Genomic DNA, 26,196 nt, shown 5'->3' with positions numbered 1-26,196 from the left:
GGAGTGGATAAAAATAAGAAAGATAAATGAAAATAAACGAAAAGTAAAGTAGAAATAAAAAAGGTTTGGTCAACGAAAAAGACGAGAAAAATATGTTGGATCATATTCTATTTCTCCTTTGTTTCCATGGTATCAAATACGGGTAAAAGTATATCAGGTCATCCATGAGAGGCCTATGGCCTAACTTGATCATTGAAGGTCTAATTTGGCTCAATTTATTTGATAAAAAGGTCGATTAAAGCTTTTCAAAAAATCCTTAATTAAATACTCCAAACAGACGTTAAAGAAAGTTTATTAAACTTGACGGATTGGCCTATGTAGCAACACTATTTTTTTAATACATATTATTATTAATATGAAATATAATATTATAATTATTTTATGAAATTACAAAAATTATTTTAATGGTTTAACAATTTGAATCATTTTAATGTTTAAAATATAGGTCAGTTTGTTTGAACTAGTTGAAATAAGTGTTTATTAGAATAAAATAAGTAATTTTATAGTGTGTTTTTTAAACTGTCTTTGCTTAATAAAAAAAAGATAATTTTTTGCATATCTTAAGAAGAAAATCCTATTTGCTTCTTAAAAAAATACTTATATAAAAAACGCTTATTTTAAAGTTTTTTTTTTAAAACTTTAAACTAACCCAGTCTATGTTAATTCTTATAAGTCAAGGTTGATAGTAGGAATAGGAGCTCTTTTCTTTTGGTGATGTTTAAAAGGCCTTAATAGTCTATCACATGTCATGTTTGTAAGAGTTTTGGTCACATTTGTTGTTAAAATTATTTTATTATTTTTAATGAAAATCCTTGACTTGTTTTTAAAGAAAATGTATTTTTTACACCTCTTAATAATATAAAATAGACTTTTGAATGGACTAACGAAACAAACATACTTATATAAAGGTTAGGTTCAAGCCTAAAAATTAAGTTTGTGACGAGTGACAAACTCGAATTTGTGCTATAAAAATATAAAATAAGTCAAGTCAAGCTTATGCAAGACCCGCCTAACCCAACCTATTTCCACTTTAGTATCAAACAACCAACATTATTTTCATCACTCCTATTTTCACTCTTCACCCAACCAAACAAAACATACATTAATATAATTTTTAAGTCTATATATAACAAAAAGAAAATTATATGAATATGATGCAAGATATAAAAAAATACAAAAAATTAATATATAACTTAAAAAAGATTAAATGGTTCAACAAGACACAACAAAATATCTATACAATTAAAATACTGTTATATGTAAATTGTTCAATAATTAACAATATAAAACTTATTTGTAAAAAATATTTTAAAACTTAAGCTTAACAATAAATAACACATTTTAATAATGTTAATCTCATCGTTTTTTTTTTCAAAGATTCAATAGCCACTAAATCCATGTCATCGAGACAAAGAATAACAACTTCAACTCTTTAAGAACATCAAGCTCTATTGTGAAAAAAAAAAGAGCATCAAGCTCTTCAAATAGTCTTGTTCTTTTCTTTCTATAGGCAAAATACAAATAAATCTAAACATGGAAGTGGAGGGCTCTGCTAGGTTTAGTGAGTCTTCTAAAAAAGAGGATGATCTTTTTCTTCAAAGTACTAGAAAGGTCAAAAGGATGTCTCATGGGGAAGAAATGTTGGATATGGAGGTCGATGATGGTAAAGACGAAAGGATGGTGCATGAACCGTATTAAAATAAACTTCTTTCTAATGGAAGTGTGATTCCTTTTTCGTCATTTGATGGAAGATGTTTTGGTAAACCTGATAATGAGATTCCACCTTTTCCTATTTCTAAGGAGGATATGGAAAGATTTTAGGAGGTACCCATATCAGATGAGGAATTCAATGATTGGTGCAAACCATGGAAGGGCTCTTTAATGATCACAATCATGAGGAAGAGAGTGGGGTTTTGTATATATGAGGCGAAACTCAATTAGGTATGGGCGAAAACAGATTAAGATTATTGACGTACCCAAAGATTATTATCAAGTTTTGTTCACATCACACGAAGATTAATATCATGCTCTAATAGAGGGGCCATGGATGGTGGCAAACCACCGTATTATGGTGCAGAGATGGTGGTCGTTCTTCTTAGCTAACACGAAAGTGGGATGCCGTTTGGCAGTATGGATTAGAGTTCCTAAATTACCCATTGAGTTATTCAATAACCAATTCCTTTGAAGGCTAAGATCCACTTTGGGTGTTATGTTGAAAATCGATAAGGTTACTACAATACAAGCTAGAGGCGAATTCACCAAAATCTGTGTGGAGCTAGATTTGGATAAACCTTTAAAACCAAAGGTTATTGCAAGGGGATATTTGTTGAACCTGCAATGTGAGGGGCTACATGTGATATGCTTCAATTGTGGTAGATATGGCCACATAATACAAAGTGCGTTGAGAAAATTACAAGGCAAACTCAGGAGCGAAGAGGAGTAAATGAGGTGGATGTGCAAAACAACACCAGTCCTACAATGGCTGCACTATCGGAGAATGTCCCAGGGTAGATTTCGAATGATCAGCCTAAAAAATGGAAGTCTTGAAAGTGAAAATAGCTACGGAAACTAAACATGATGGGAATAATGAGGATCTTGGCATGTATGGCCCATGGTTATTGGTTAAAAAGAATATTCAAAAGAGAGGAAATAAAGGATCTGGCATAGATGGAATCACAAAAACGACGACATTAGAACGAGAAAATGTTTATAAGAAGACCCAAGGTTCGAGATTTAATATGCTCTCTACTGCACATGAGCATTTAGTGGATAAGCCTCGTATGGAGACTATCAAGCCCAAAAAGGCAAAAACAGGTAAAGTTGAGGGGGAGTGGCCGCAAAATAAAACCAGGAGGGATCTGGACCTAAGCCCAAAAGCAAATAAGAGAAGGGTGAGAGGAGTAAAGAGAAATATGAAGTTGGAGGAGGATAAATAGGGCCCAAGGGAAGGGGAAGGTGTTAGAGGAGGCAAGAGTGAAAGCATCAGATGAAGAAAAATCTCGTCTTTCTCAGAAGGATAGAAAAAAGGAATTGAGATTAATTCAAAGTTTATAGAAGACATGGGAAGGGTTTATGTTTGGCCCCCCGATGGATACAGAAGTACCTATTAGTGATCATGAGGAGATTCCTGTGCCAATTGAAGCTCAAAGCCCCAGTTAGTTGTCATGAATGCCATAACATGGAATTTTCAAGGTACTTCGAATAAAGGGTTTGTGCCTTTGATTAAAGATATTCTTAAGGAATATGATGTGTCTTTGTTGTTTTTGCTGGAAACCCACTCTAGTGGTCCTAATGTTGTTAGGACTATTAAAAGGATTTGGACTGAATGGGTGGCATTTGGAGGAAGCCTATGGTCAGTTAGGTGGGATTCTAGTAATTGGAAGGTTCAAGTGTTAAGGAGCTCTTGTTATTTTGTCCATGGAAGGTTAAATGCAGGAACCCTCTAAAGGGTTCTTAATTGTAGTTTATGCCAGAGCTCATTTTTCTCAAAGCCTGGAAGTGTGGGAATTAAAGAATTTATTTGAAGATATTAACTCAACTTGGGCTGTGATGTGAGACTTTAACTCTATTCTCCATACGCATGAGAGGAGAGAGGGGTTAAGTCTCCGAATTTGTGTGGTATTCAGGGGTTCAATCAGATGCTTGGTGATTACAACCTTATTGATATGGGATTCCAGGGATATACTTTTACCTAAAAAAGAAGGAATTTAGAACAAGGGCTTAATAGCCAAATGATGAATCTAGAATGGTGTATTCAATTTTAGGAGGCTGAGATCATTCATCTCCCTTATTTTAAATCTAATCATCATCCCTTGCTATTGAAAGAAAGTTTTAGAAGTGGCCAGAATCGCTTAAGGAGACCATTCCAATTTATGGCTTCCTGGATTACTCATTATGACTTCATTAGATTTGTCTGTGCTCCCTGGAATGCTTATTCTTCTTCAAGTGTTCTGTTGAATGAATTTCGTAGTGATCTTCAAAGGTGGAAAAGGATATTTTTGGCAATATTTTTTTTGAAAAAAGAAGGTTGATCAGGAAGCTGAATAATCTGGATAAAAGATTAAGTTATAATGGTGATCCTTGTATTCAATGACTTTACGTGAAGTGTGACATGAATACTATGAGGTTTTGATGTAGGAAGAAATATTATGGTTCCAGAAGTCTTGGTCGAAGTGGTTACAATTGGGTGACTCTAATACCAAATTTTTCCATGGCACAACCATCATTAAAAGGAGGAGACATAAAGTGAATATGATCCAGAATGATGATGGCATGCGGATTTCAGATTCAGATCTTTTGAAGGAGCATGTTATAGAATTCTATAAAAATCTTTTTTCAGGAGGTTCATAGTTGTATTTGTAGATGGGTGCCTTTAAAGCACTGGGTCCAGACAATTTTTAGGCTATTTTTTTTACCAGAAATCAATGGGAGGTTGTGAGGGATGCTTTGTTCAAGTTGGTTCGTGAAGTGTTTAATGATCCTGAAAAGGTGGGTGAACTGAACAAAACTCTTATTACTCTTATCCCTAAGATGGACCGTGTGGTGAAGATGAAGGATTTTAGACTTATTAGTCTTTGTAATGTCTTGATAAACCATTTTTTGGGTGGTATTTTGTGTGAGGTTTTGTGGCATTTTGCATGTATTTTCTTAACAGAACTCACGTTTTGGCACTAGTTTTGTATTATAGAAGTACAATTGCTCATTTGAGTAAAAGAGTTAGAAATTACACAAATTTATGAAGATTTGAAGACTTTGCGCTTGATCATAGTCGTAGTGCGTCTTTTCGTGCAATTATCTTTAGGAAGCCATATATAGAGGTCTTTGTCTTTGTAAAAAGGATCTTGAGTTTTAATTTTACCTTTTACAAATTTGAGAGAACCTTTAGGGCTTTTGAGAGTTGAAGAATGAGGACAACACTGCTAGAACGGATCATGATCATCATTCCTACTTATTGGTATGTCTATGTTTATTTATCTAGGATTACTAGTGTTGTTTTGGTCATTAGTGCTAGTCCCCTCTAATCTGAGGGTTAGGATGTAACTGTCCAGTTGTACCATTCTCTTTGTTTTTAATGAAATTTTTCATTGTTTTATGTTAACTAATTTTCTTCCTTATGTTATTATTTATTTGGAACCAACCATTATAAAATTCAATCAATTGCATAGTAGTGACCATCTGCATGTAATTAGTATGTCTAGGTAGAGAATGTTTTGCACCAAATTACATGATCAAACTGTTCGGTTAATCTCCGATAGATTAGTTAATCTTTAATTAATCATCCATAGAATTGATTTTATCCTTTGACTTAAATTAATAGATCCATGATCGTTGAGGTATTGATTTTAGGCAAAGAGCATCTTCTAACCTTGATCATAGACTTTAGTATGTTGATTCTGGAAATCGATAATTAATTGTGAAAGAAATTTCATTAGGACTAGGATTGAAGAAAAATTGGTACTAGTGAGCCATAACTCTTGGTCATTCTTATTATAACTCAAAACCTCTCTATATTCAATTATTTGTTTTTTAATAAAAACCAAAATCACAAAAATATTTAAATCATCTTTTTAATCATTTCTACTGTTAGTTTAATAAATTTGACTAATTGAATATACAAGTGATCATTTGAATTTGATATTTAGACTTTCGAATTTAGTATTACTATTATATAAGGTACAATTGCCTTTATGGGAGCTTAACATGTTTTACTTATCATGTCTGCTAGAGGTTCATTACAAAAATTCTGACTCATAGGTTGAGATCTTTGATGGGAAGAATAGTTTTTCCTTATCAAAGTAGTTTTATTCCCTATAGATAAAGCTCTGATAACATTGTTATAGCTCAAGAAGTTTTTCACTCTATGCGTAAGAAAGGAGCTAAGGGGTGGATGGAAATTAAAATTGATCTAGAAAAAGTGTATGACCGTCTCAGCTGAGCTTTTGTAAGGGATACTTTGCAAGATATTGCTTGTCCTGAAAATTTCATTAATATTATTTGGCATTGTATTTCATCCTCAAAGATGCGTGTGTTGTGGAATGGTGAAGTTTTGAATGAATTTGGTCCTAGTAGGGGTATTAGGCAAGAAGATCATATCTCTCTTTATTTTATTTGTCCTTTGTATGGAAAGATTGTTTCATGTGATTCAAATTGCAGCGGATAATAAGTATCGGAAGCCTATCTAGATTGTCAAAGGTGCACCTAAGCTCTCACATCTTCCCTTTGCGGATGACCTTCTCATTTTTGCCGAAGCTTGAGAGTTGAGAGGATCAGGTAGAAGTCATTTTCTTGTATTCTGAAGTTGCTCTGTAACAGTTCAGGTCATAAGGTCAGCTTTGATAAAACTCGAATTTTCTTCTCAAAGAATGTTGGGTGGAAGCAACATCTGAGCCAGTTGTTGGGTTTTGCTCATAAGAGGGCATCTAGGGATACTTTTCTTTATGTCCTGGGGAAGATTAATAAAAGACTTTCAGCTTAGAAGGCAAAAAATTGATCTTTTGCGGGTCGAGTGACTTTGGTGCAATCCATGTTACAAGCTTTCCCTACCTACACTATGTAGACCACTTACCTACCAAGATCTGTTTGTGATGAAGTTGACAAAAGTTGCAGGAAATTTATATGGGGGGATACTGAATCTCAAAGAAAAATTCATACGGTTGCTACGACAGGAAGGAGGGTTGTCAAGCACTCTAGCATCAAGTGGAATTGCCCCCTGTTAATGGATTCAAACTTAATTGTGACGCCGCGGTCAATCAGAGTTCTGGAAGGGATACTGTTGGTGGTGTTTTTCGCAATCACCAAGGTGCAGTTTTATTTTGCTTTCCAACAAACATTGGTATTTGCTCTCTGGTTGCAACTGAGCTCTGGGTGATCCTTTATGGAATTCGTGTGGCTTGAAGTAGGAGATTTACAGATTTCCTGGTTGAGTCTGACTCAAACATTGCAATTAATCTGTTGGAGAAGGGGTGTCCTCACTCATCCCTGTAAGTTGTAACTTTCATTTTTTTTCACAGAAAAAAGGGATTTATTGAAGCTGTTTGTAATTCATCACAAGCTGTGAGCAAAAATTAGCAAAAACAAAGAGGTTACAGAAAAAAGGCATAACATGAAACATAGAAGATACAATGCTATTCAAACTGGTAACAAAACCCAACAATCAATTTCTCTTCCCCACCCTTCCAATAACCATGTCAAGTGGTGTGTGGGGGGGTAAATAATTTATTTTTGTGTATATACAGGGTGCCCCTGTAAAGGCATATGTAGTTCTTCCCCTGCACATATCCATCGTCCCATTACACGAATGAATCCTCAACCAGGACCTCACCTAACAACAACTCATATACCTTTCTAACAACATAACCCTTCTCAACAGTGTCCCCCATGTCCAACCACCCCGTTGTTGGTTTTTTCACTCCGGTCACATCCTACATCTCATTAACTAATTCCATCTCTCATGAAAACCAAGCTCTTCTCCACTTTAAGTTCCATCTCCCGTCATTATCCAACCATGTACTCACTGTCTAACCGAACACATTTTTTGTTCTCAAATTTGTTTGCAAGCACATGTTGTCACACCCATATGTCGTTCCAGAAACTCACCTTATCCCCTAACTCACTCACCCTTAACACATCCCTTCACCAATGAGACCTCTCCTTACCCATCCTCTCTCTAAATGATCCTTCCAACACTAGAGGTCCATACTTCTCCACAACCTTCATCCAAAGGCACTCCTTTCCCATTGAGAAAAGCCAAACCCATTTCCCTGACAAAGCTCTATTAAACATTTCTAATTTTTTTATTCCCAACCCCTTCCCCCCTTAACTTTAGGTACACACTTTGTCTCAAGCTCCCCAACTCATTTTTCTTTCTTCTTGATTAGCCCCCAATTAAAAATCACTTTGAATTTTATTCAAAATCAAAAGTGCCTTTTTGGGTATTATGTATTAAAAATCACTTTCAATTTTATTCAAAATCAAAACTAACTTATAAGGCACACTCTATCTCCAAATGAAAGATGCTTCCTTCTCTGCAAGGTCAATTTCTTTCTCATTTTGTATGTAGCTAGTTTAAACGCATCTATCCCCAATGGTAAGCCTAATTAAGTACACAAAAGGAATATTAATAGTAACATAGAAAAGATAATATGACTTATTGTTTTGGATCTCAATATTTTTAAAATATTAAATAACTTCTATGGTACTTTTCCTCTAAGGGCAGTGTAATTGATGACAAGCATGATGACAGAATTGATGCGGGATACAAACATGATGACCTCTTAAACCTCTATTTTTTTAAGAAGGCATTTTCCCTAAAAATGCTCTCTAAGCTCTATCTATTTGCAACTTTGGTGTAGTGTATTGTCACAATATTTTAATGATGTAGAAATAGAGTTCACAATACCAAGAGCATAAACAAAGTTTCTTAGCCATATAGCATCTGATGCTACTTCATAACATGCAGCAAAAACTTTGTTTACATATATAGTTGAAGAGGCTGTCAAAGTTGGTTATACTCATCTTAATTAGCTATATCTTCATATCAAAGAAATTAGTCTCTATTTATAGACTAAAATATATATGCATTAAATACAAAATTAATTAGAATATGATACTCCTTCAGGTTTCTTGAAATTAATCATAAACCTCATGCTTCTTTAATGTTTAGTGTAATTTGTTTCAGATAATTAAGGTGTAAAAAAATGAGAGATATGATGTCAAAAGAAATTTAGTAAAACCTCAAGAGAAGTGTTTGTCTAATTTACTCAACTAATTATTATTCTTCTTGAATTATATTAAGTATTAAATTTTATATTCAAATGGCTTTATGTACATAATCATTAAAAAAATAACATAGATATATAGATGCTTCATTTTAAACTTCAAAAACAAACTATTTAGGAAACTAAAGAAATAAAGCTAGAGATATTTAAGGTCCACCCCACCCTACGTTATTCCCAAGTTCCCAAAGCCCTCCGGTGGCCCTCCATTCCCAATCTAAATTTCGTCAAAGACATCTTATTTCCTTCAAACACCGTTCGCAAATTTGCTATGTCCTTCTAAAACAAGGTTTTACTTCTCTTTTTTTTCCCTTAATTAAATTCATAAAATATTCAGCATTCCATATATATTCCTTACCAAATCATTCTAATTAAATCAAATTCAATTGCAAGACCAGAACCATCGACCAGGTAAGCTTTAACAGGTTGTCTTATATATATATATATATATATATATATATATATATATATATATATATATATATATATATTATTTTTAGAATTTTCTTCCACTACATATAAACCCTAGACACAAATTAATCTTCACCCCAAAATAAAATAAAATAAATCTATCATCTCCTCTTTCTCCGGGCCTTGTTGCCATCCTGGATACATATGGACGGCGAAAGGTTGAGGGAGATGGAGGAGATGGGGTGTGGTCATTATGTGGGTCATGGCTACGTGAGCAATTGGGGCATGCAATGCAACAGCATGCGTCGTCGTCACCATACGGGTGAAGCACCACTGTCGACGACGGCGGTTTCCAGCTACAGAAAATATTTGAAGGGAACGGAGTCGGAGATGAAGAGGACGCGGCGCGTGGGAAAGGACAAGTCCTATGAAACGGAGAAAAAGGGTTCAATGAGAAGGATGCATTGGTTGGTGAAGAACAAGTCTGCCAAAATGACCCATAATTGCTAATAGCCAAGGGAAACCAGAGAATGAAGAAATTTGTTTAACAACTTATTGGGCACGTGAATGATTTTGTTTCAAGTTTTTGCTTTGGTAATTCAATTCCAAAGTTTATCGAATCATTTTTTTGGCTACGTGTGTTTGTGTCTCATATATCTTTCTCTTAATTGTCTGCATACATACTACTTTGGGCATTGTTAATTTTGAAGGATTGGAAACTAAAACACATATAAAGTAAAGCATACTACTTTTTTCTCTTTCTTTCCTTTTCTTTTTCAAAAGATAACTATTTAAAAGAACCTTTTGACTATATGGGAAAACCTCAAAGTGGTGAACATCTAGCCATGGTAACGAGGTGGGGTAGGCCGGCCTCACCATTGGGGCAATTTTGGAATTGAGTTTAAACAATTAGGAATGAAAAAAATTAGGATAAATAATCATTTTTTATCTGAATATATAATTCTCTGATAAATATATTTCTAAAAGATGAAAATATAAAATTTAGTCCCCTAAGTATAAAAAATACGATAAATATATCCGACCGTTAACTTTTGTCTGTCATCTTTAATAAAATTAATAAAATAATCTACATGACATAGAGGGACAAATTTGTCATCAAAATGATTGTCAATGTGATCATCTCTAATTGTCATTATAGGGACATATTTATCATATAATATTTTTTTTGACTTTTTGTTTTCTTATCCACTAACAAATGTGTCCCTGAAAAGATGAAAATACACAATTTAGTTTTTAAAAGTGTAAAAAGTTAATAATAGATTGTGACTAATTATTATAATTTGGAAAAATAATTTATAATGATTGTAAAAGTAGATCGAATTAATAATTTAATATTTTTATTAATTTAATTCATTTCAAGTAACAAACAAAAGTCAGTGTATATTTAAAATTTCAATTTGATTGTTAACTAAAATTCAGAGATTATAGAATTAAGGTTAAAGAGGTGAAAGTAAAAAAAATTAATAAGAAAAAATATAATAATAATTATTTTTGTATTTTCTTTATTAACTTTAAATTATTGATAAAAACTCGTAAATTAAATTGAGTCTAAAAGAAAAAAGAATACTCATTTTATAAATTCGTAAATAATTTTTTTATACTTTCATGCTTGATGAAAGGTTCAAGTAAAAAAATATTTATAGTAAAACATTAGAGTTAAATTAGATCCATAAATAATTTTTAGGAAAAAATTGCAATTGCAACGACACTTTTAATTTGTAAAAAATACTCACCTTATTTGGAATGATTTTTTTAAGGTTATGATTTTTTAAATGATCAATCAATAAAAAAAATACTTGTGTATGATTTTAAAAAATTAATTTAAAAATCAATAAACTTTTATTATAATTTGTAATTTGATGTCATTGCATATACTAATAAACATTCCTATTTTATTATGAAAAATTTATTAAAAAATTAAATAAATAATGTTTGATTAAACAAAAATAATGATTTTCTTATCATTTTTACAGTAAAATTCCTTCTTTTCTTCCGTGTTGATAACTTAAAAGTTATATAACGGAAACAAACACTAACCAAACCAACATGATATAGCTCTCCCAAAATTTTGTAACAATCATTATAAATTATTTTTTCAAATTATAATAATTAGTTACAATCTACTAATAATGTCGGGATATATTTATCATAATTTTTACACTTTTAGGGACTAAATGTTGTATTTTCATCTTCCAGAGACGCATTTGTGCGAAGTAGGAAGACGAAAAGTCAAAATATATATATAACAAATATGTCCATATCATGACAATCAGAGATGATCACGTTGATAATCATTCTATGTGTCACGTAGACTATTTTATTAACGGTGATGGACAACTTAACGGTCAGATATATTTATCACATTTTTTACACTTTCAAGTATTAAATTTTATATTTTCATCCTTCAAATTACACATTTAAAAATAAAAGTGACTATTTACCAAAAAAAAAAAAAAATCGGAAGTTTTGGGTAGGATTTATCCATAAGAGTTGCTGTAAAAAAACTTAGGTAGTTAGGTAGGATTTATCCATAAAAAAAAATCACAAGTGAATGTCAAAAAATCAAATTTAAAATTTTTGGTGAAAATAAATTTTTGTGAAATTTTTTGGCTGAATTCTAAATTAAACGACTCTTTTTTTCTCTAAAAGATCAGAGGATAAAAAAGAATAAAAACTCAAATTTAAAAGTAGCTTATGGCACAAATTAATAACTCTTGTTTACTTCAACCAAATAAATTGTAAATGCTTTTTTAAAACTCTTAGATTATGAAGTCTTCGTCTATAAACCGCAAACAAAGAAGAGGTCTTGTAAAAAAAATATAAAAAAAATAGAAGATGTGAGAATAAACACTGAGGCTGTAGCCTGTTACAGAAGAAAAACCTTAAATGACTTGTCAATGAATGTCACGCAGAGGTAATCAATATAGTTATGCCTGCAGACTGCACTGCGATTGAGAGAGAATGCCACTGGGCAAGGTATCCAATAAATCTGAAGGTACCCCAAGGACTTTGTCAACAACACAAAGGCCATGGAAAACTTAAAAATGACAATAAAAGCAGTCTTTTTTTTTTCGTTTTTTAGATGTAGATAAGAATTTTAGTTTATTGTAGGTCACGCTAGTATTAAGTATATGTTTGAATATTAATTGGGGGAGTTTAAATACTTCTATTTTTAAAGTATTATTTCTTTTTATCTTATGTCTCTTAAAATTTGGAAATGTATTAAAATTTTCAGGAATTAGACATAAAAATTATAAAAAAAATTAAGAGACATTGATCGATAGAAAGAGAAAAATTAAAATTAAAATCCTAAAAAATTTAGGACTAACATTTTATTGTATATTAATCATTTAATTTACTCGTAATAGAAAGTTTTCTTAAGGTTCATCTGTATTAGTTACCTGTTAAATATTAACCAAATAATTACTACTATTTTAATATCTAATCATCTGTATAAGTTCAGAGCTTAAGTAAATTAAGTTTTCCAAAGTCATTAAATCAATTAATTTATTTAATACAATTTTATTAGTATCAATTTATTCTCAATGCGTTACAAAGATTTTTAATTTTTTTCCACTACAACTCATAATTAAATTAAAACTATAGAATGTATATTTTTCTAGAACCATAATTATTACTAAGGATGAAATACTATTTTGCCCCTATGTTTAATATTCTCAATGCCTTAATGATGTGATCACCCTTGATTGCTTATTTTTGTAGGTTCCAGTAAGCCTTTTTAATGACATTAGATGACAGTAGTTAATAAATGAGGAATGAAATTGATCGGTGGTTTATAATTTCAGAGGTCATTTTGTTATTTTAAAAAAAAATTAGGAATCATTTTAATTGATCAATGCATTTTTAGGAACTAAATTCATTGATGATTTATAATTTTAGTGATTATTTTCTATTTTATTAATTTCATAGACTTATTTGATCAACCATTACAGTTTCATGGAGTAAGTTGGTGGTTTCGCTCTTATTTTAATTTAGACTATTTAAAGAATCTGTGTGTTTATATTTTTTTATTCAGTACGCATGATATTAGTTAAAAAGACCAAACTCGGCTTCACTTGAATAAATGACAAGTTGGTATTGCATGATTACATTGAAATGCTCATAAACTTAATGACAAATATTTTTTATTTTTAAACTTTTTTTTTCTTGTTTGTTTGATCAAATAATTTGCATAAAATTTCAAATAATTAATTGAGTTGTTATTTAATTCGAAAGATATTTTAAGGGTCATTTCTTTGTACTTCTTCCAAATAAAATTAGAACATGTGTTTTTGTAAAAGTTTATATATTTCTAATAGAGGTACCAAAGGCATATTTTTTTAACTTCATTTTTCTAATTAATTAGAATGGTTAATCAAATAATTCGAGTTAAAAAAACTCAAATAATTAATTAACTTGTTATTTAATTCAAAAGTTATTTTGAGCTACCTTAAAAGAGTTAGTTCAATTCTTTGAACTTCTTTCAAACAAACAAACACATTATTAAAAAAAATTGTTTTAAAATTTGTATAACCATTGTCTAAGTCTTCTAGTGAAACTTTAAAAATAACTATGTTAATAATTTTTATAAAAATAAAAGATATGTTTAAAGAAAATTAAAAAATCATAAATAGAGTCATATTTTAAAAAAGAAAACAAATAATCATAAAGTGATCAGTATTATTAATCTAAATTCAAAATTTGAAAGCAAGCATTAATTACAAAAACTAAAAGGCAAAAAATCTATTAATTGTGAAATTGAAATTTCATATAAAAAAAAGTTATGCACATTATGTAACTTGTGTAAAAATTATTAATTCTAATTATTAAATGGTGCAATGCTATTAATATAATACAGTAGTGAAAATAGTGAAGCGAATTTCCTATTTTCAATTTTCAAAAGTTATCAAAAATGGTAATTTTATATTACAACATACATTTTAAATATAAAATGACTATTTTAACCCTAATTTGGAAGGAAAAAAATACTAACACTTCTACTATTATATAAATAAGATAAGATAAAATAAAATAAAATATAGGCCTCGTTTGAAAAAACAACTTAATTAAAATCTTATTCAATAAGTTTTTATTTTGTAAGAGCTTTTGCTATAAGAGCTTAAAATTCAACAAGTTATTTTTGTTTGGATATACATGTTGAAAAGTGCTTATACAATAATTTTATAGGGTTTGAATATACATTGTTGCATAAGCACTTACCATATGTTGTTTGATTTTACAAATTAAAAAATAAATAAGAATCAAAATATGAATAAAAATGGATTATTTTATTTAAAGTAATTAAAAAAATAACATTATATGCTAAAAAATATTAAAAATAACAATTACCATTTGCCTAATTTTTGTTTGAAAAAGCAAAAAAAAATTAAGAATGATAAAACTAAAAAAACAGTTTCATATATATATATATATATATATATATATATATATATATATATATATATATATATATATTGTAAAACTTTGATTTAAAAATAAAAAATCACCATACACCTTTCAATAAAAACATGAAAAATAAAGCTAGATAGTTCTAGGCATTTGATCTCTTATGGTATCTCTAACTCACTTCATTTGTCTAATATTTCCTTGAGTTGGTTCCTTCCATGTGACATCTACAATTGCATTGCAGTATCATGCAAATCAACATTATCCTTTAAATCAACATTTTCATTGAATAAACAAAATTCTTCATCGCTTGTGTCATTCCTTCTAATGAAATTATGCAAAGTCATACAAGCAATAGTTGTAGCCTTCAATGAAAATTGAGGCATGCTGCCTAATATTCTCCACTTAACTTTGCAACATCCAAATGATTGTTCAATTGTACTTTGAAGGCTAGAGTGAATATAATTAAACACTTCATTCCTTCCTCTAGCTCTAGGCCCTAATCTAAAATGAGGTAGATGATATACAATGGTTCTTTAGGGTCCTAAGTAGCCCATAAAATTAGGATAGCCAACATCAACAAGGTAATATTTACATGTGAAGAAAATATAAAAAATATTATTCATACACACAAATAGTCATATTGGTGATAATGGAAAAAAGGTTCAAGTTACTAACCTGGAGGAGGATGTGGAAAATGTAATCTAGGTGTGCACAATGCATCTATGAAGACTTTAGTATCGTGTGCAGAACCTCCCATCCTACAAACAAAAATGTAAAGCACATATTGAAATCACAAACAACCATTACATTAGTTGATGTATATCCTTTTCTACAAGTGTAAGGAATTTGATGTTCAATGGGTACAATGATTTGCACATGTGTACCATCTATAGCATTGGTACAATTCTTAAAAGGATGATATCTATCATCCTTTATAATTTGATCAAGAATATCTTTAAAGGTAGGGTCAATAGGCTTTATAATGTCTTTAGAAAGGGCAAGTACCACCTTTAATACTCTATGAAATTGTCTAAAGATGGTTTCTCCAAAATGTTGGAGTCTTTCTTGGGTATTGCGAACTGAGGCTAGTTGTTCTAACATATATAAGAAAATCTCAACTTGTTCATAAATTGTGACACTTCTTGTTGGTTGTAGACCATAATTTCACTAAAAAACATTGCATGATTGTAAAAACATGAGTTTTCTCATCCTCAATATTTCATAACAACGATTATTGTTCCCATGAATAATCTCTTGAATCCAATCATGTCTTGTCAATAGAAAAGTTATACAAGGACACTTCACTACATGATTTAAGCAATAATTTGTAGCATGCATTCTCATCAACAGTAAATCCTTTTTTCTCCTTTTAATTTATGGCAAATGATTGTTATCACATGAACTGTCACTATTTGACCCAAAAGTAGTATCATTTGTGATGGTGCTTGACATCCTATGCAACTTAAAAATATAAAAATATTATTTACTTTAATAAGAATATAAAGAGAAGCAATAAATGATAAAAGATAATTTCATAAATTGATAGGTCAATTAAACACACATAGATTCACTTAAAACCACATATAGAACTAAAAAAAAATAGCATCAATGATGAGTCACATCACATAATCAAGCCAAAGGTACGGTACAATTTATAAATCAACAACACGACACATAAACTAAACTGTGACTCTTGATCCGATTAAGCTAAAGAATAGGGTCATACATGAGAAAAAATGTCTTCAAGATTGACTTTGATTTCGTCCATCTAATACCAATTATGTGGATTTCACTCTTGTACTCTAACCCCAACAATTTCTTAAGCATCTCCAAGCAATCAAAGATGTTAGAAACATTGATAATAGTACCACCAATAACAATATTTTCATTGTTAAAATTCCAGGCATACGATAAAATTGGTTACACATTCAACGACCAATAGGATCTCTCTTATTATCCTTCCCACCCCTTTTCCGTTTTGGCCTTTGAGTATAAAGGCTTGTTATTTCTTCCTCTTGCATACCTAAGTCCTCATCATCATGATCCTCATTTATTGGCGTATCTCATCCTTTGTTTCAACTCTCTCTCCTTGTTCTAGGTCCTCAGATGGTGCCCATGCATTATGGCCCGTGGCCACAATATCCTGAAAGAAGATCTCCATCTTAGGTAAATTTCTTAGCCCTTTGCCTTTAAACTTTGTAGCTTCAGGATATTCCTAAAATAAAAAATAATAATTCACTAAATATTTAAGATATCAAATAAATAATCAGATTACTTACAACATAAGATAAGTTTCAATAAGTTGTTGATAAGCTCTTCCAAATGGGAAGATAAAGTTCTCTCTATATATATGGGTAGACAGTATGGGTAGTACTGAGGTATTGTACCCATCCTCATTAATCATTGCTAGTAATCATCGATACACATACTCTTATTAATTAGGCATTGTCTTTAGATTTAAATATAATCTAAATTAATTAGCTTGTGTGCTAATTAAAAAATGTCAATATCATTTAATTTCAGTAATCACATTTAAAAAAAATTAAGGTGTTTTTAATTGAAACTTGACATCAAGAATAAAAAAGAGTCATTAAAAGTATAATCTCAATTAATTGAATGATTCTTTTGAGAGGGTATCATTAAATAGGATGAAAATAATTAAAATTTACTTATATTTAAGTTCATTTTTTATTGCTTACAACTTAGAGTAAAAGAAGTAGATAATTAGCCTTCCCATCATGGATAATTTTTATGGGCATTCATAGAATTCAATACTTATTGTCATCTCTAACAATGAAGTTGAGAGTACAATTGGCTAGAGACCGGTGCATTCATTCAACATATGATTAGAGAACATAGGCAAACTTGGATGACACATTTATAGGGAGACCAATACATGTGTTGGCACATTAGCAAACTCCAAAATGATAGGAGATTACTCAATGTACAAGCTCTTAGGTTTTTAGGACAATTTTTTTTGTTAATTCTCTAGGGTTTCCATCCCTTGATTAGTTGTTTTGTAGTTTACTTATGGGCAAGGACAAATATAGAAATATATCAAAGGGAGGCCAGATTTTTTTTATTTGATTATTTAAATATTTAACTTCTAATAAATAACTATTTAATAAATAATAAAATTTAAAATATTTATTCTTAATGACGTGATAAGTTAATATTTATGTCATCAATTAATATTGTTACTTGACATTAAAGACTAAATTAAAACATTTTTTTTGTTGATATCTAAATTAAAATCTTTAAAGACTAAAATAAAAGTATCCCATTTTATAGGACTAAAATGTTATGTAAATTTTTTTATTTTATTCTTTAAAGTGAGTTGTTCACTTTGGAGAAACCAAATCTTATTTTTAGGATATACATTTATAAAAATTTAAATGATATAATAATTGGAAACATAAAGTTATGTAAATATATATATTTTTAGCTATTATATATATATATATATATATATATATATATATATATATATATATATATATATATATATATATATATATATTAACTAGTAAGACACCGTGCCTCTGCATGGGTTATTCTTGTTTTTAGATATATTCAAATATATTTTTAAATTAAGATAAACATTATTAGCTATTTATGTTCTCTAAAAAATGAAAAAAAATAATGACAATATTCAAGCAGATAAAATAATTTATTTAAATTATGGTTTTAAGTTTTAAGTTAATTTTATAATAAATTTATCAACTAATTCATTTTAAATTAATTTTTAGTATAAAAATTCAACCTCATAAATAAAAACTTTATTTAACAAAATATTATTTATGAATTTTTTTATATGATTTCCAAGTAAAAATATTTTTATATGATTTACAAGTAAATAAAATATTATTGAGTCTTAATTATCCATTTGTGTTAAAATACTCGAAAAAATAAATTTGTTGTGCTAACATAGACATATATAGAATATGATCATATTTTTTTTATTGGCTTAAATATATCTTTTGTCCATGTAACTTAGTTCTTTTTTATTTTTCATTCTCATAATTATTATTTTTTTCGTAATGATCCCTACAAATTATGTTTATTTTTGTATTTTATCCTTGACGTTAGTCTCCATTATAAATAGTGACATGACAAAATGATAAATAAATTGACGATGTCATCATGTCACATCATCACTCGATGATGTCACCATGATGTCAGTGTGAGATATTATATTATCATTAACTTATAAGGACAAAAATTAAAACAAATATAATTTATAGAAACTAAAACTAAATAATAACATATTTATAGGGAAAAATAAATATTTAAGTTTTTAATTAAATATTAAAATAAATTAAATGTTTTAACATTAATTTATCAACATCTCAATCTTTAAACTTTTTATACACTCAAACTCTTTTTCTTATCCTTCTTTTTTTTACCATCTCTTTTCAAGCTTCACCTTTAGTGCCTTTTTCACATCATTTCTTGCCATTAAACAATTGTGGTGACAACAATAGTATTGATAACGATAATGGTGATGGTAACAACAATCAATACAGTGGTGCTAGTAGTTGTGATAATGAATAGAACAAGAGAGCGAGCGGTAAAAGAGAAAAAAGTTTTAGAAATCTATATACAAGTCATGGACATCCCCTTTGTTTATTTCATTAATGGAATTTCGTTTGTTGATTCGAGCTAAGTTCCATAAAAATACCAACCCTTTTTAAAATATCCTACACAGTTACTATAGGTTAAGCGTCTCGTTCACAAAAATATAGAATAGCATGCCTATTTAAATAGGTTTGATTCTTTATTGAATCATAAAAATTCACTTTCCAAAGATCTCTTCCCTCTCTTCGGGATCAAACATCGATTGCAACGCTTCGATAAACGACTCATTAGGATAAAGATAGATAAATAATAAACCCGCAGTAGTTGTGGCTGAATTGACAATAATAATAGTAATAATGACTAGAATGGTGATAACAACAATAATAATAATGACGGTGGTGACTGTAACCATAAGTTAGTAATAATGGTGCTGACAATATAAAATGATGGTGATAAGTTGTTTTTGATAGTAGGAATTTACAAAAACTTGTTAATGTTAAGTGTATCGCATTATTAAGTGTATGAATTTTAATATTTAACTTAAGTCTTTGTTTTAATATTTAATTTAAGACTTAAATATCTTTTTGTCTTTGCAAATATGTCATTTTTTATTTTTGTCCATAAAAATTATGTTTGTTTTAATTTTAATTTTTGTAAATTAATGATAATATGATATTTTGTATTAAGTAATAGAATAACATTATCAAGTAATGATGTGATATGATGACATTATCATTATATTTCTCATGTCATAATTTTTTGATGAAGACTAATAATAATGATAAAAAATAAAACAAATATAATTTGTGAGATTAAAGGAAAAAATATATTTAAGTTTTTTTTTTTATTTTGTGAGCCTGGTTACCATTTCGGACTATTGTTGTGAATTGTGAGCTTATTCGGAAGTCGCATTCAAAACGGACAATGGAACACGTGTCATCCAACAATAGGTGAACCAATCCTCGAAATACATGGGTCCAGTGACGTTATCAAGCTCCTTGGACCACCTTTTTCCCCGTTTGGAATTTGAAATCCCATCCCTCTCAAGAAAGACGTTATAAACTCTCCCCCATTTTTATAATGCAAACATAAATTCAAAATAATCATTTTTTATAAAAAAATTTAATACTACAAAAATTTTCAATTACTTCATGCAACGAAAATTCTCTTCTCTGTCTCCATTTATTATCACTTCAAACTGTGTCTTTCTCTCTCTATTCTCTGACTCCACTCCTTCTCTCTCTCTCTCACTCTCTCAATTCCCGAAAATTTTCCCGTTTAGCTTCACCTTCTCTGTGACTGTGATTATCAATTCAATTGCTTCTTCAACTAAGCCTCTTTCTTTCACAGTGTAAAAAAAAAGTGCTTTTTCGGTGGGTGCTTGCTTCTTCCCTTTCACTCTACTCAAATGCTTAGCTGACCCAACTCGTTGTCTCAACGTAAGTCCTAGCTGCAATGCCAAAGTTTGCATCTTTTCTTCATTTCCGTTAATGGGTTCTTGACGTTGGCTTCTTCCTTTCAGAGTTGCATTTGAATTTGGCTACTTTCTTTTTTCCCCCTATTGGTATTCTTATTGCTATCATGTGTGTTATTTTTAGCGTTTGGATTCAGTTTAAGTTCTTATGCTTTGAATGGCCTGAATTTGGTGTTTCTGGGGTTTTCGATTCCTTGTTTGGTTGATGAGAATCATTTCATAGATGGGAAACAAACACGTTTGAATCAGATTCATTTGGGGTGTGAAGTAATGCCTGTCTATAAGCACAGTTTGTACATGTCTCTGTTTACGTTTGAATCCATGAATAGACTTTATATAGGCTTGGACTTTCTAAGGCATTCAAGATCCGCAAAACCTTTGCTTGTTTAAATAATTGTCAACATTGTATTTTTCACCCCACTTCTCCTCCCCTTTACATTAGGATTAGTATATACACATTTGGTCCTGGCTGGAATTTTTAAAATGGATCTTTAGATTTTTTCTAACTCGATTAGTTGTAACAGGCTAAAAATGTCTATTTGCTATTAATTTGCACAGCATATGATTATTTTCAAGTTTAGTAACATCGGGAAAATTGTGAGACTATTTAGCTGGCTAGACTTGACTCTTTATTGTCTGATTGGTTCTCTTAAAGGAGATTTACATATAAGCAAAATATGAACTATTAAGTGGATTTTAGGTCTGGTGAACTGGTATCTGGTTGTTGCTTTCATTCAAAGGAGGAGATCTAGAGATACAGAGAACCATACTATTGAAATTTTGGTCATTGTGTTTATTTGAAGAGTTTTTGGTTTAGATTGCATCAGTTAATTATTGGTGAATTATTATGTTCCATGTTAATGTTCCCATATGAATCATACTTTTTTCCTTTAAAATTTGATCAAGTTAGCTTGAGTAAATCTTTATATAATTCTTATTTGACTAGCGATGTTAATCTTTCATGCCAATTTTTTTTCCTGATGTGTCATGAAGGTTTACTGTCTTGAACCAAGACGAATGATGTTGTGTGATCCATATAGCTGATCTCACCTAGTCGGATAAGGTTCTTGTTGTGTCTTGAAAGTTGACTGAATTCTGATTTGAAAATGGGAGTTGAAAAAGAAGGAACAAAAAGTGGAGGAGGTTATGCTGGTGGTTTTTTCCAGTTGTTTGATTGGAGCTCAAAATCCCGTAAGAAATTATTTGCAGCCAAGTCAGATTTACCAGGTAAATTTACTACATGCATTGTGTTTTATGTCTCTTGTCAACTGTTTTGCATCACTGATACCATATTTAATTGGTCTAGTCATTTTGTGTTCTGCTGTTGGTAAATTGTTTCTAAATCATTTGCAGAGTCTTTAAAACAGGGAAGAAAAGTCGATTACAATGTGGCAATGACACAGCCCTCCTATCTGGTAGGGATATTGCCATCTCTTGCAATCTCAGCTATTGTTTTTATATATGTATTTATGTTGTGAAATTTGATTGTTATTTGTTTAATTCTTTTAGGTTGATGACGATGAAATTGGAGTAGGGGCAAGTGTTAGAGGAAGTTGTGATCATAGTTATGCTTCATCTGTTACTGATGATGAAGCATATGGAACAAGAGCCCCTAGTGTTGTTGCCAGGCTTATGGGTTTAGATTCCTTGCCTACTTCCAGTTTTTCTGATCCTTATTCTACCCCATACTTTGATACCCGATCCCTTCAAGACTCTCATGACTTCAAGAAAAACCTTCGTCACCAGCATGACCATCATACCCCATATTCTGGAAAGCTGCTTGAAAAGGTTGAGAGCTCTTCTAGGAACTTCATGGAGCCAAAGCCGCAAAAGGCCATTACCAGGCCAATTGAAAAGTTCCAAACTGAAGTATTGCCTCCAAAATCAGCTAAATCAATTCCTGTTACACACCATAAACTCTTGTCCCCTATTAAGAATCCTGGCTTTGTTCCTACCAATAATGCGGCTTATATAATGGAGGCTGCGGCAAGAATTATTGAGCCTGGATCCCAAGTTAGTACCAAGTTCAAGACACCGCTGATAGCATCATCAACACCATTGAGAGTTAGAGATCTTAAAGATAAGGTGGAGGCTTCACAAAAAGAACCTCTAATTGGGCCATCTTCCATGACCTCTAGAACTCGAGATCTGAAAGAGAAAAGAGAAATTACTCATAGAACAACCAGGACCTCAGAATCTTCTCAAAGATCAGTCGAGTCAAATGCTGCCAAGTATCTAAAGGGACAGTCTTTGAACAGAAGCTGGAATGGATCTGCGGATACATCTGTATCCGTCAAATCTCCTACAAACGAGGAAGAAGATTCTTCTTTGAAGAATAAGGGGAAGTCCATTTCACTTGCAATCCAAGCAAAAGTGAATGTTCAAAGAAGGGAAGGTTTGAGTTTGACTGGGGGCAGAAGTTTGACAGGCCAGAAAGAGCATCCTGATGTTAAATCCAACCAACCAATGAAGGCAAGTGTTCAGAAAAATTTACACAAGAAATCTTCTGGTGCTCTTAGACAGAATAATCTGAAACAGAATTATTCAATTGACAAAGACAAATTACCATCAAAGCCATTGGTTACCAATTCAAACAGTAGGAAAGTTCTGACTGGGGATTCCTCTTATGGACGCCATAGAAGCTCTAGTAATAAATCCAATGCAAAACCTAAAGTTGGATCCAGAAAGTCAGCCATGGAGGTGACAGATAGTGAAAAGGAGGTCTTGTATACCAGCACAAACAGTTTTCCTAGAAAGAAAAGGTCTACAGACAAGGACTGGAATGATAGGGTTGTGGATAATTTGTTCATTGAAAAAATGCAGAAGCCTGCTAAGTCTAACCTAGTGAGTAATAAGCAAAATAGTTGGACTGAAGAAGTCAAAAAGAAAGACATGGATGTAGTTTCCTTCACATTTACCACACCATTAACAAGAAGCAATCCAGGTTTTGAGACATCTGGACAAGCTGGCCAGAATACTAATGGCCTTTCCTTGGATCAACGCATTAAAAGAGTGTTACTCGACCCAGACAATACAAAGTCTCCAATAGGATACAATATAATTGGTGGCGGTGATGCCTTAGGTATCCTTTTGGAACAGAAGTTGAGGGAATTGACTAATATGGAAACCACTTGTCATGACTCTTCTAAAGTGAGGCAACCTGCCATTACTGCACCAATTTCAGATGATCAAGTAACCAGCCATAATGTAGTTAATCTCAATCCGAGGTTGCAACAGAAAAAAGACCAAGGTGTGTTATTTTCAGACAAGTTAAGCAGTAACTATGATTCAAACATCTTCTTCACTGGTCCTCCTGAACTGTCATTGAAGCATAACTCATGGGTATGTGACATTCTTGTAATTCTTGTTGCCTATTTTATTGCTCAGTATTTATCAGTCAAGCATGCTAAATGGAAAGTTAGGCTTGTTTATTTCGTGTTGAAAATCATCCTTATAAAAGAAAACAAAAGAAACAGATTCATTGTCTGTTTCCCAAGAAAACCAATTTTCAAAGTAAGTTCTACCTGTAATTAACTTAGTTTTTCCTGGAGAAATGAAGTCATGTGTGAATCAAGTGAAATGAGCAGTCGTTTCCTTAGATTATTTCTTGGCTTAATGCATAAGTCATCTTTGGTGCTTTGTCTGCTTGCAATGGTCAGTCAGGCTCTTACCTGTTCTCTACTATTTCTCTGTAGTTTTATGTTGCAGCTGGTTCTCTATGAAGCAGCACTTTTAGGCTGTATTTATTTCATGTTTAACTTGAACCACATTTGAGTTTAGTGAACCACATCTGATTGAACAAGTGGTTAAATCATGTATAAACGACTAACTTTTATTATGCAGTTAATGCAAAACCAACTTTGGGTAACTAAAATAAAATGTGATTAAAAGTATAGGTTGTAACAATACCATTGAAAGTACCAATTTTATAGAATAATCAACCAACCTCTCACTAATTGATGGCATATTCCTAATGGTTTTCTTCCATGTTGAGTAGGTTATTAACTCATGTTGTTTACAGATTGATGAGATGGAATCACAGTTACTCAATTGCCGACACCCAAGTCCAATCTCTGTTCTTGAGCCTTCTTTTTCAATGGAAAGCTGTGAATCTTCATTGAGCACAGATATTACTAGTACAGAAGGTAGTTTTGTTTTATGCCTCAATGTGGGCATCTAATTCCTTATTTTGAAATTAGTTATTTCATGACACATGAGTGCTAATACTTTATCTACTTTCAGGAAGCAAGTTAAGCTCATCTGTTCAAGCTCACGAAGTTCATGGTTTGAATTTTTCACGGAAGTTCTATCCTTGTGAATCTGATACTGAGTTATCTGATTCAGCTTCTTCCACATCAGCTGGGAACCCGATGAGGAAGCGCACAAGTACATGTTCTGTCACGAGGTTTGGAAGGTCAAGCACATGGGAGTTGGACTACGTGAAAGATATAGTGTGTAATGTTGAGTTGATGTATATAGACTTTTCCCTTGGCCAAGCTAGCGAGGTTATAAACCCTCATCTATTCAAACAGTTGGAAGGGTGCAAGGGAGGGTTTAAGCGCGGTGACGAATCTAGGATGGCAAGGAAAGTTACATTTGATTGTGTGAGTGAATGTCTGGATTTGAGATGCAGGCGTTATGTAGGGGGAGGATACAAAATGTGGATCAAAGGGTTTGAAATGGTGAAAAGAAAAGAATGGTTGGCAGAAGATGTGTACAAGGAGATCTCAGATTGGAGTGGAATGGGAGACTCAATGGTAGATGAGCTTGTGGACAAGGACATGAGCAGCCAATATAGAAGATGGCTAGAGTATGAGGTTGATGCTTCTGAACTCGGATCAGAGGTTGTGGACCAAATATTTAATTCTTTGGTTGATGATGTTGTGACTGAAATGTTGCAATTGTAAACACCTTAATGATTGATTTTTTGCGGCTGATTAATTATGAAGAATTATCTTCTTATTGATTAATTAAAGAAGTAGGCATTATCAAGTCTTTTTTAGTAGTTTCTTTTGGGTGATAGAAGCTGCTGCTTTCCCCTTGGCATATATGAATGACTTGATAAAGTTGTCTTGTTAAATATCACCTACATTTTTGCTTGATACAACATAGTACCACTCTGCCATTGGGCACAATTGTGCGGTAATTCAGCTATTTATTATAGTTGGTTAATAATCACCAATTAAGTGAACCTTTTCCTGTAAATTTAAACTAATCTTAGCCTTAGCATGTCTGTATATTTTTAAATAAGAAAAATAAGTTTTTAGTTTATATATTTTCGGTTAAACTTATTTTTGATTTTTGTACTTTCAAATTGATGAAATCAATCTATAAACTTTTTAAAATGTGATTTTTGTCTCTCTCCACCTACTCCGTTGGTTGCAAAATCACATTGGATGGATGGAAATAATTTTTTCTAAAAGTTGATATCAATTTGAAAGCATAGTAACTAAAATTAAGTTTAATCAAAAGTATAAGGATCAGATACAAATATATTTTTTCCTTTTAAAATTGAGTGCAATTAATATT

General features: G+C 31.2%; 1 protein-coding gene across 1 annotated transcript; it reads left to right on the top strand.

Moving 5' to 3' along the window:
* Positions 1–20,371: 20,371 nt before the first annotated feature.
* Positions 20,372–25,733, top strand: LOC114386502. Its single transcript, XM_028346517.1, has 6 exons — positions 20,372–20,632; positions 21,661–21,894; positions 22,021–22,082; positions 22,177–24,009; positions 24,689–24,812; positions 24,910–25,733. Exons 2-6 carry the CDS (start codon positions 21,774–21,776, stop codon positions 25,572–25,574), a joined length of 2,805 nt encoding a protein of 934 aa, XP_028202318.1. The 5' UTR covers positions 20,372–20,632; positions 21,661–21,773; the 3' UTR covers positions 25,575–25,733.
* Positions 25,734–26,196: the final 463 nt, after the last annotated feature.

Source organism: Glycine soja, chromosome 15, assembly GCF_004193775.1.
Source record: "Glycine soja cultivar W05 chromosome 15, ASM419377v2, whole genome shotgun sequence".
NCBI classification, from domain to species: domain Eukaryota; kingdom Viridiplantae; phylum Streptophyta; class Magnoliopsida; order Fabales; family Fabaceae; genus Glycine; species Glycine soja.
The sequence above is the reverse complement of the archived record's forward strand: the minus strand, read 5'-3'. Positions and strand labels throughout refer to the sequence as shown.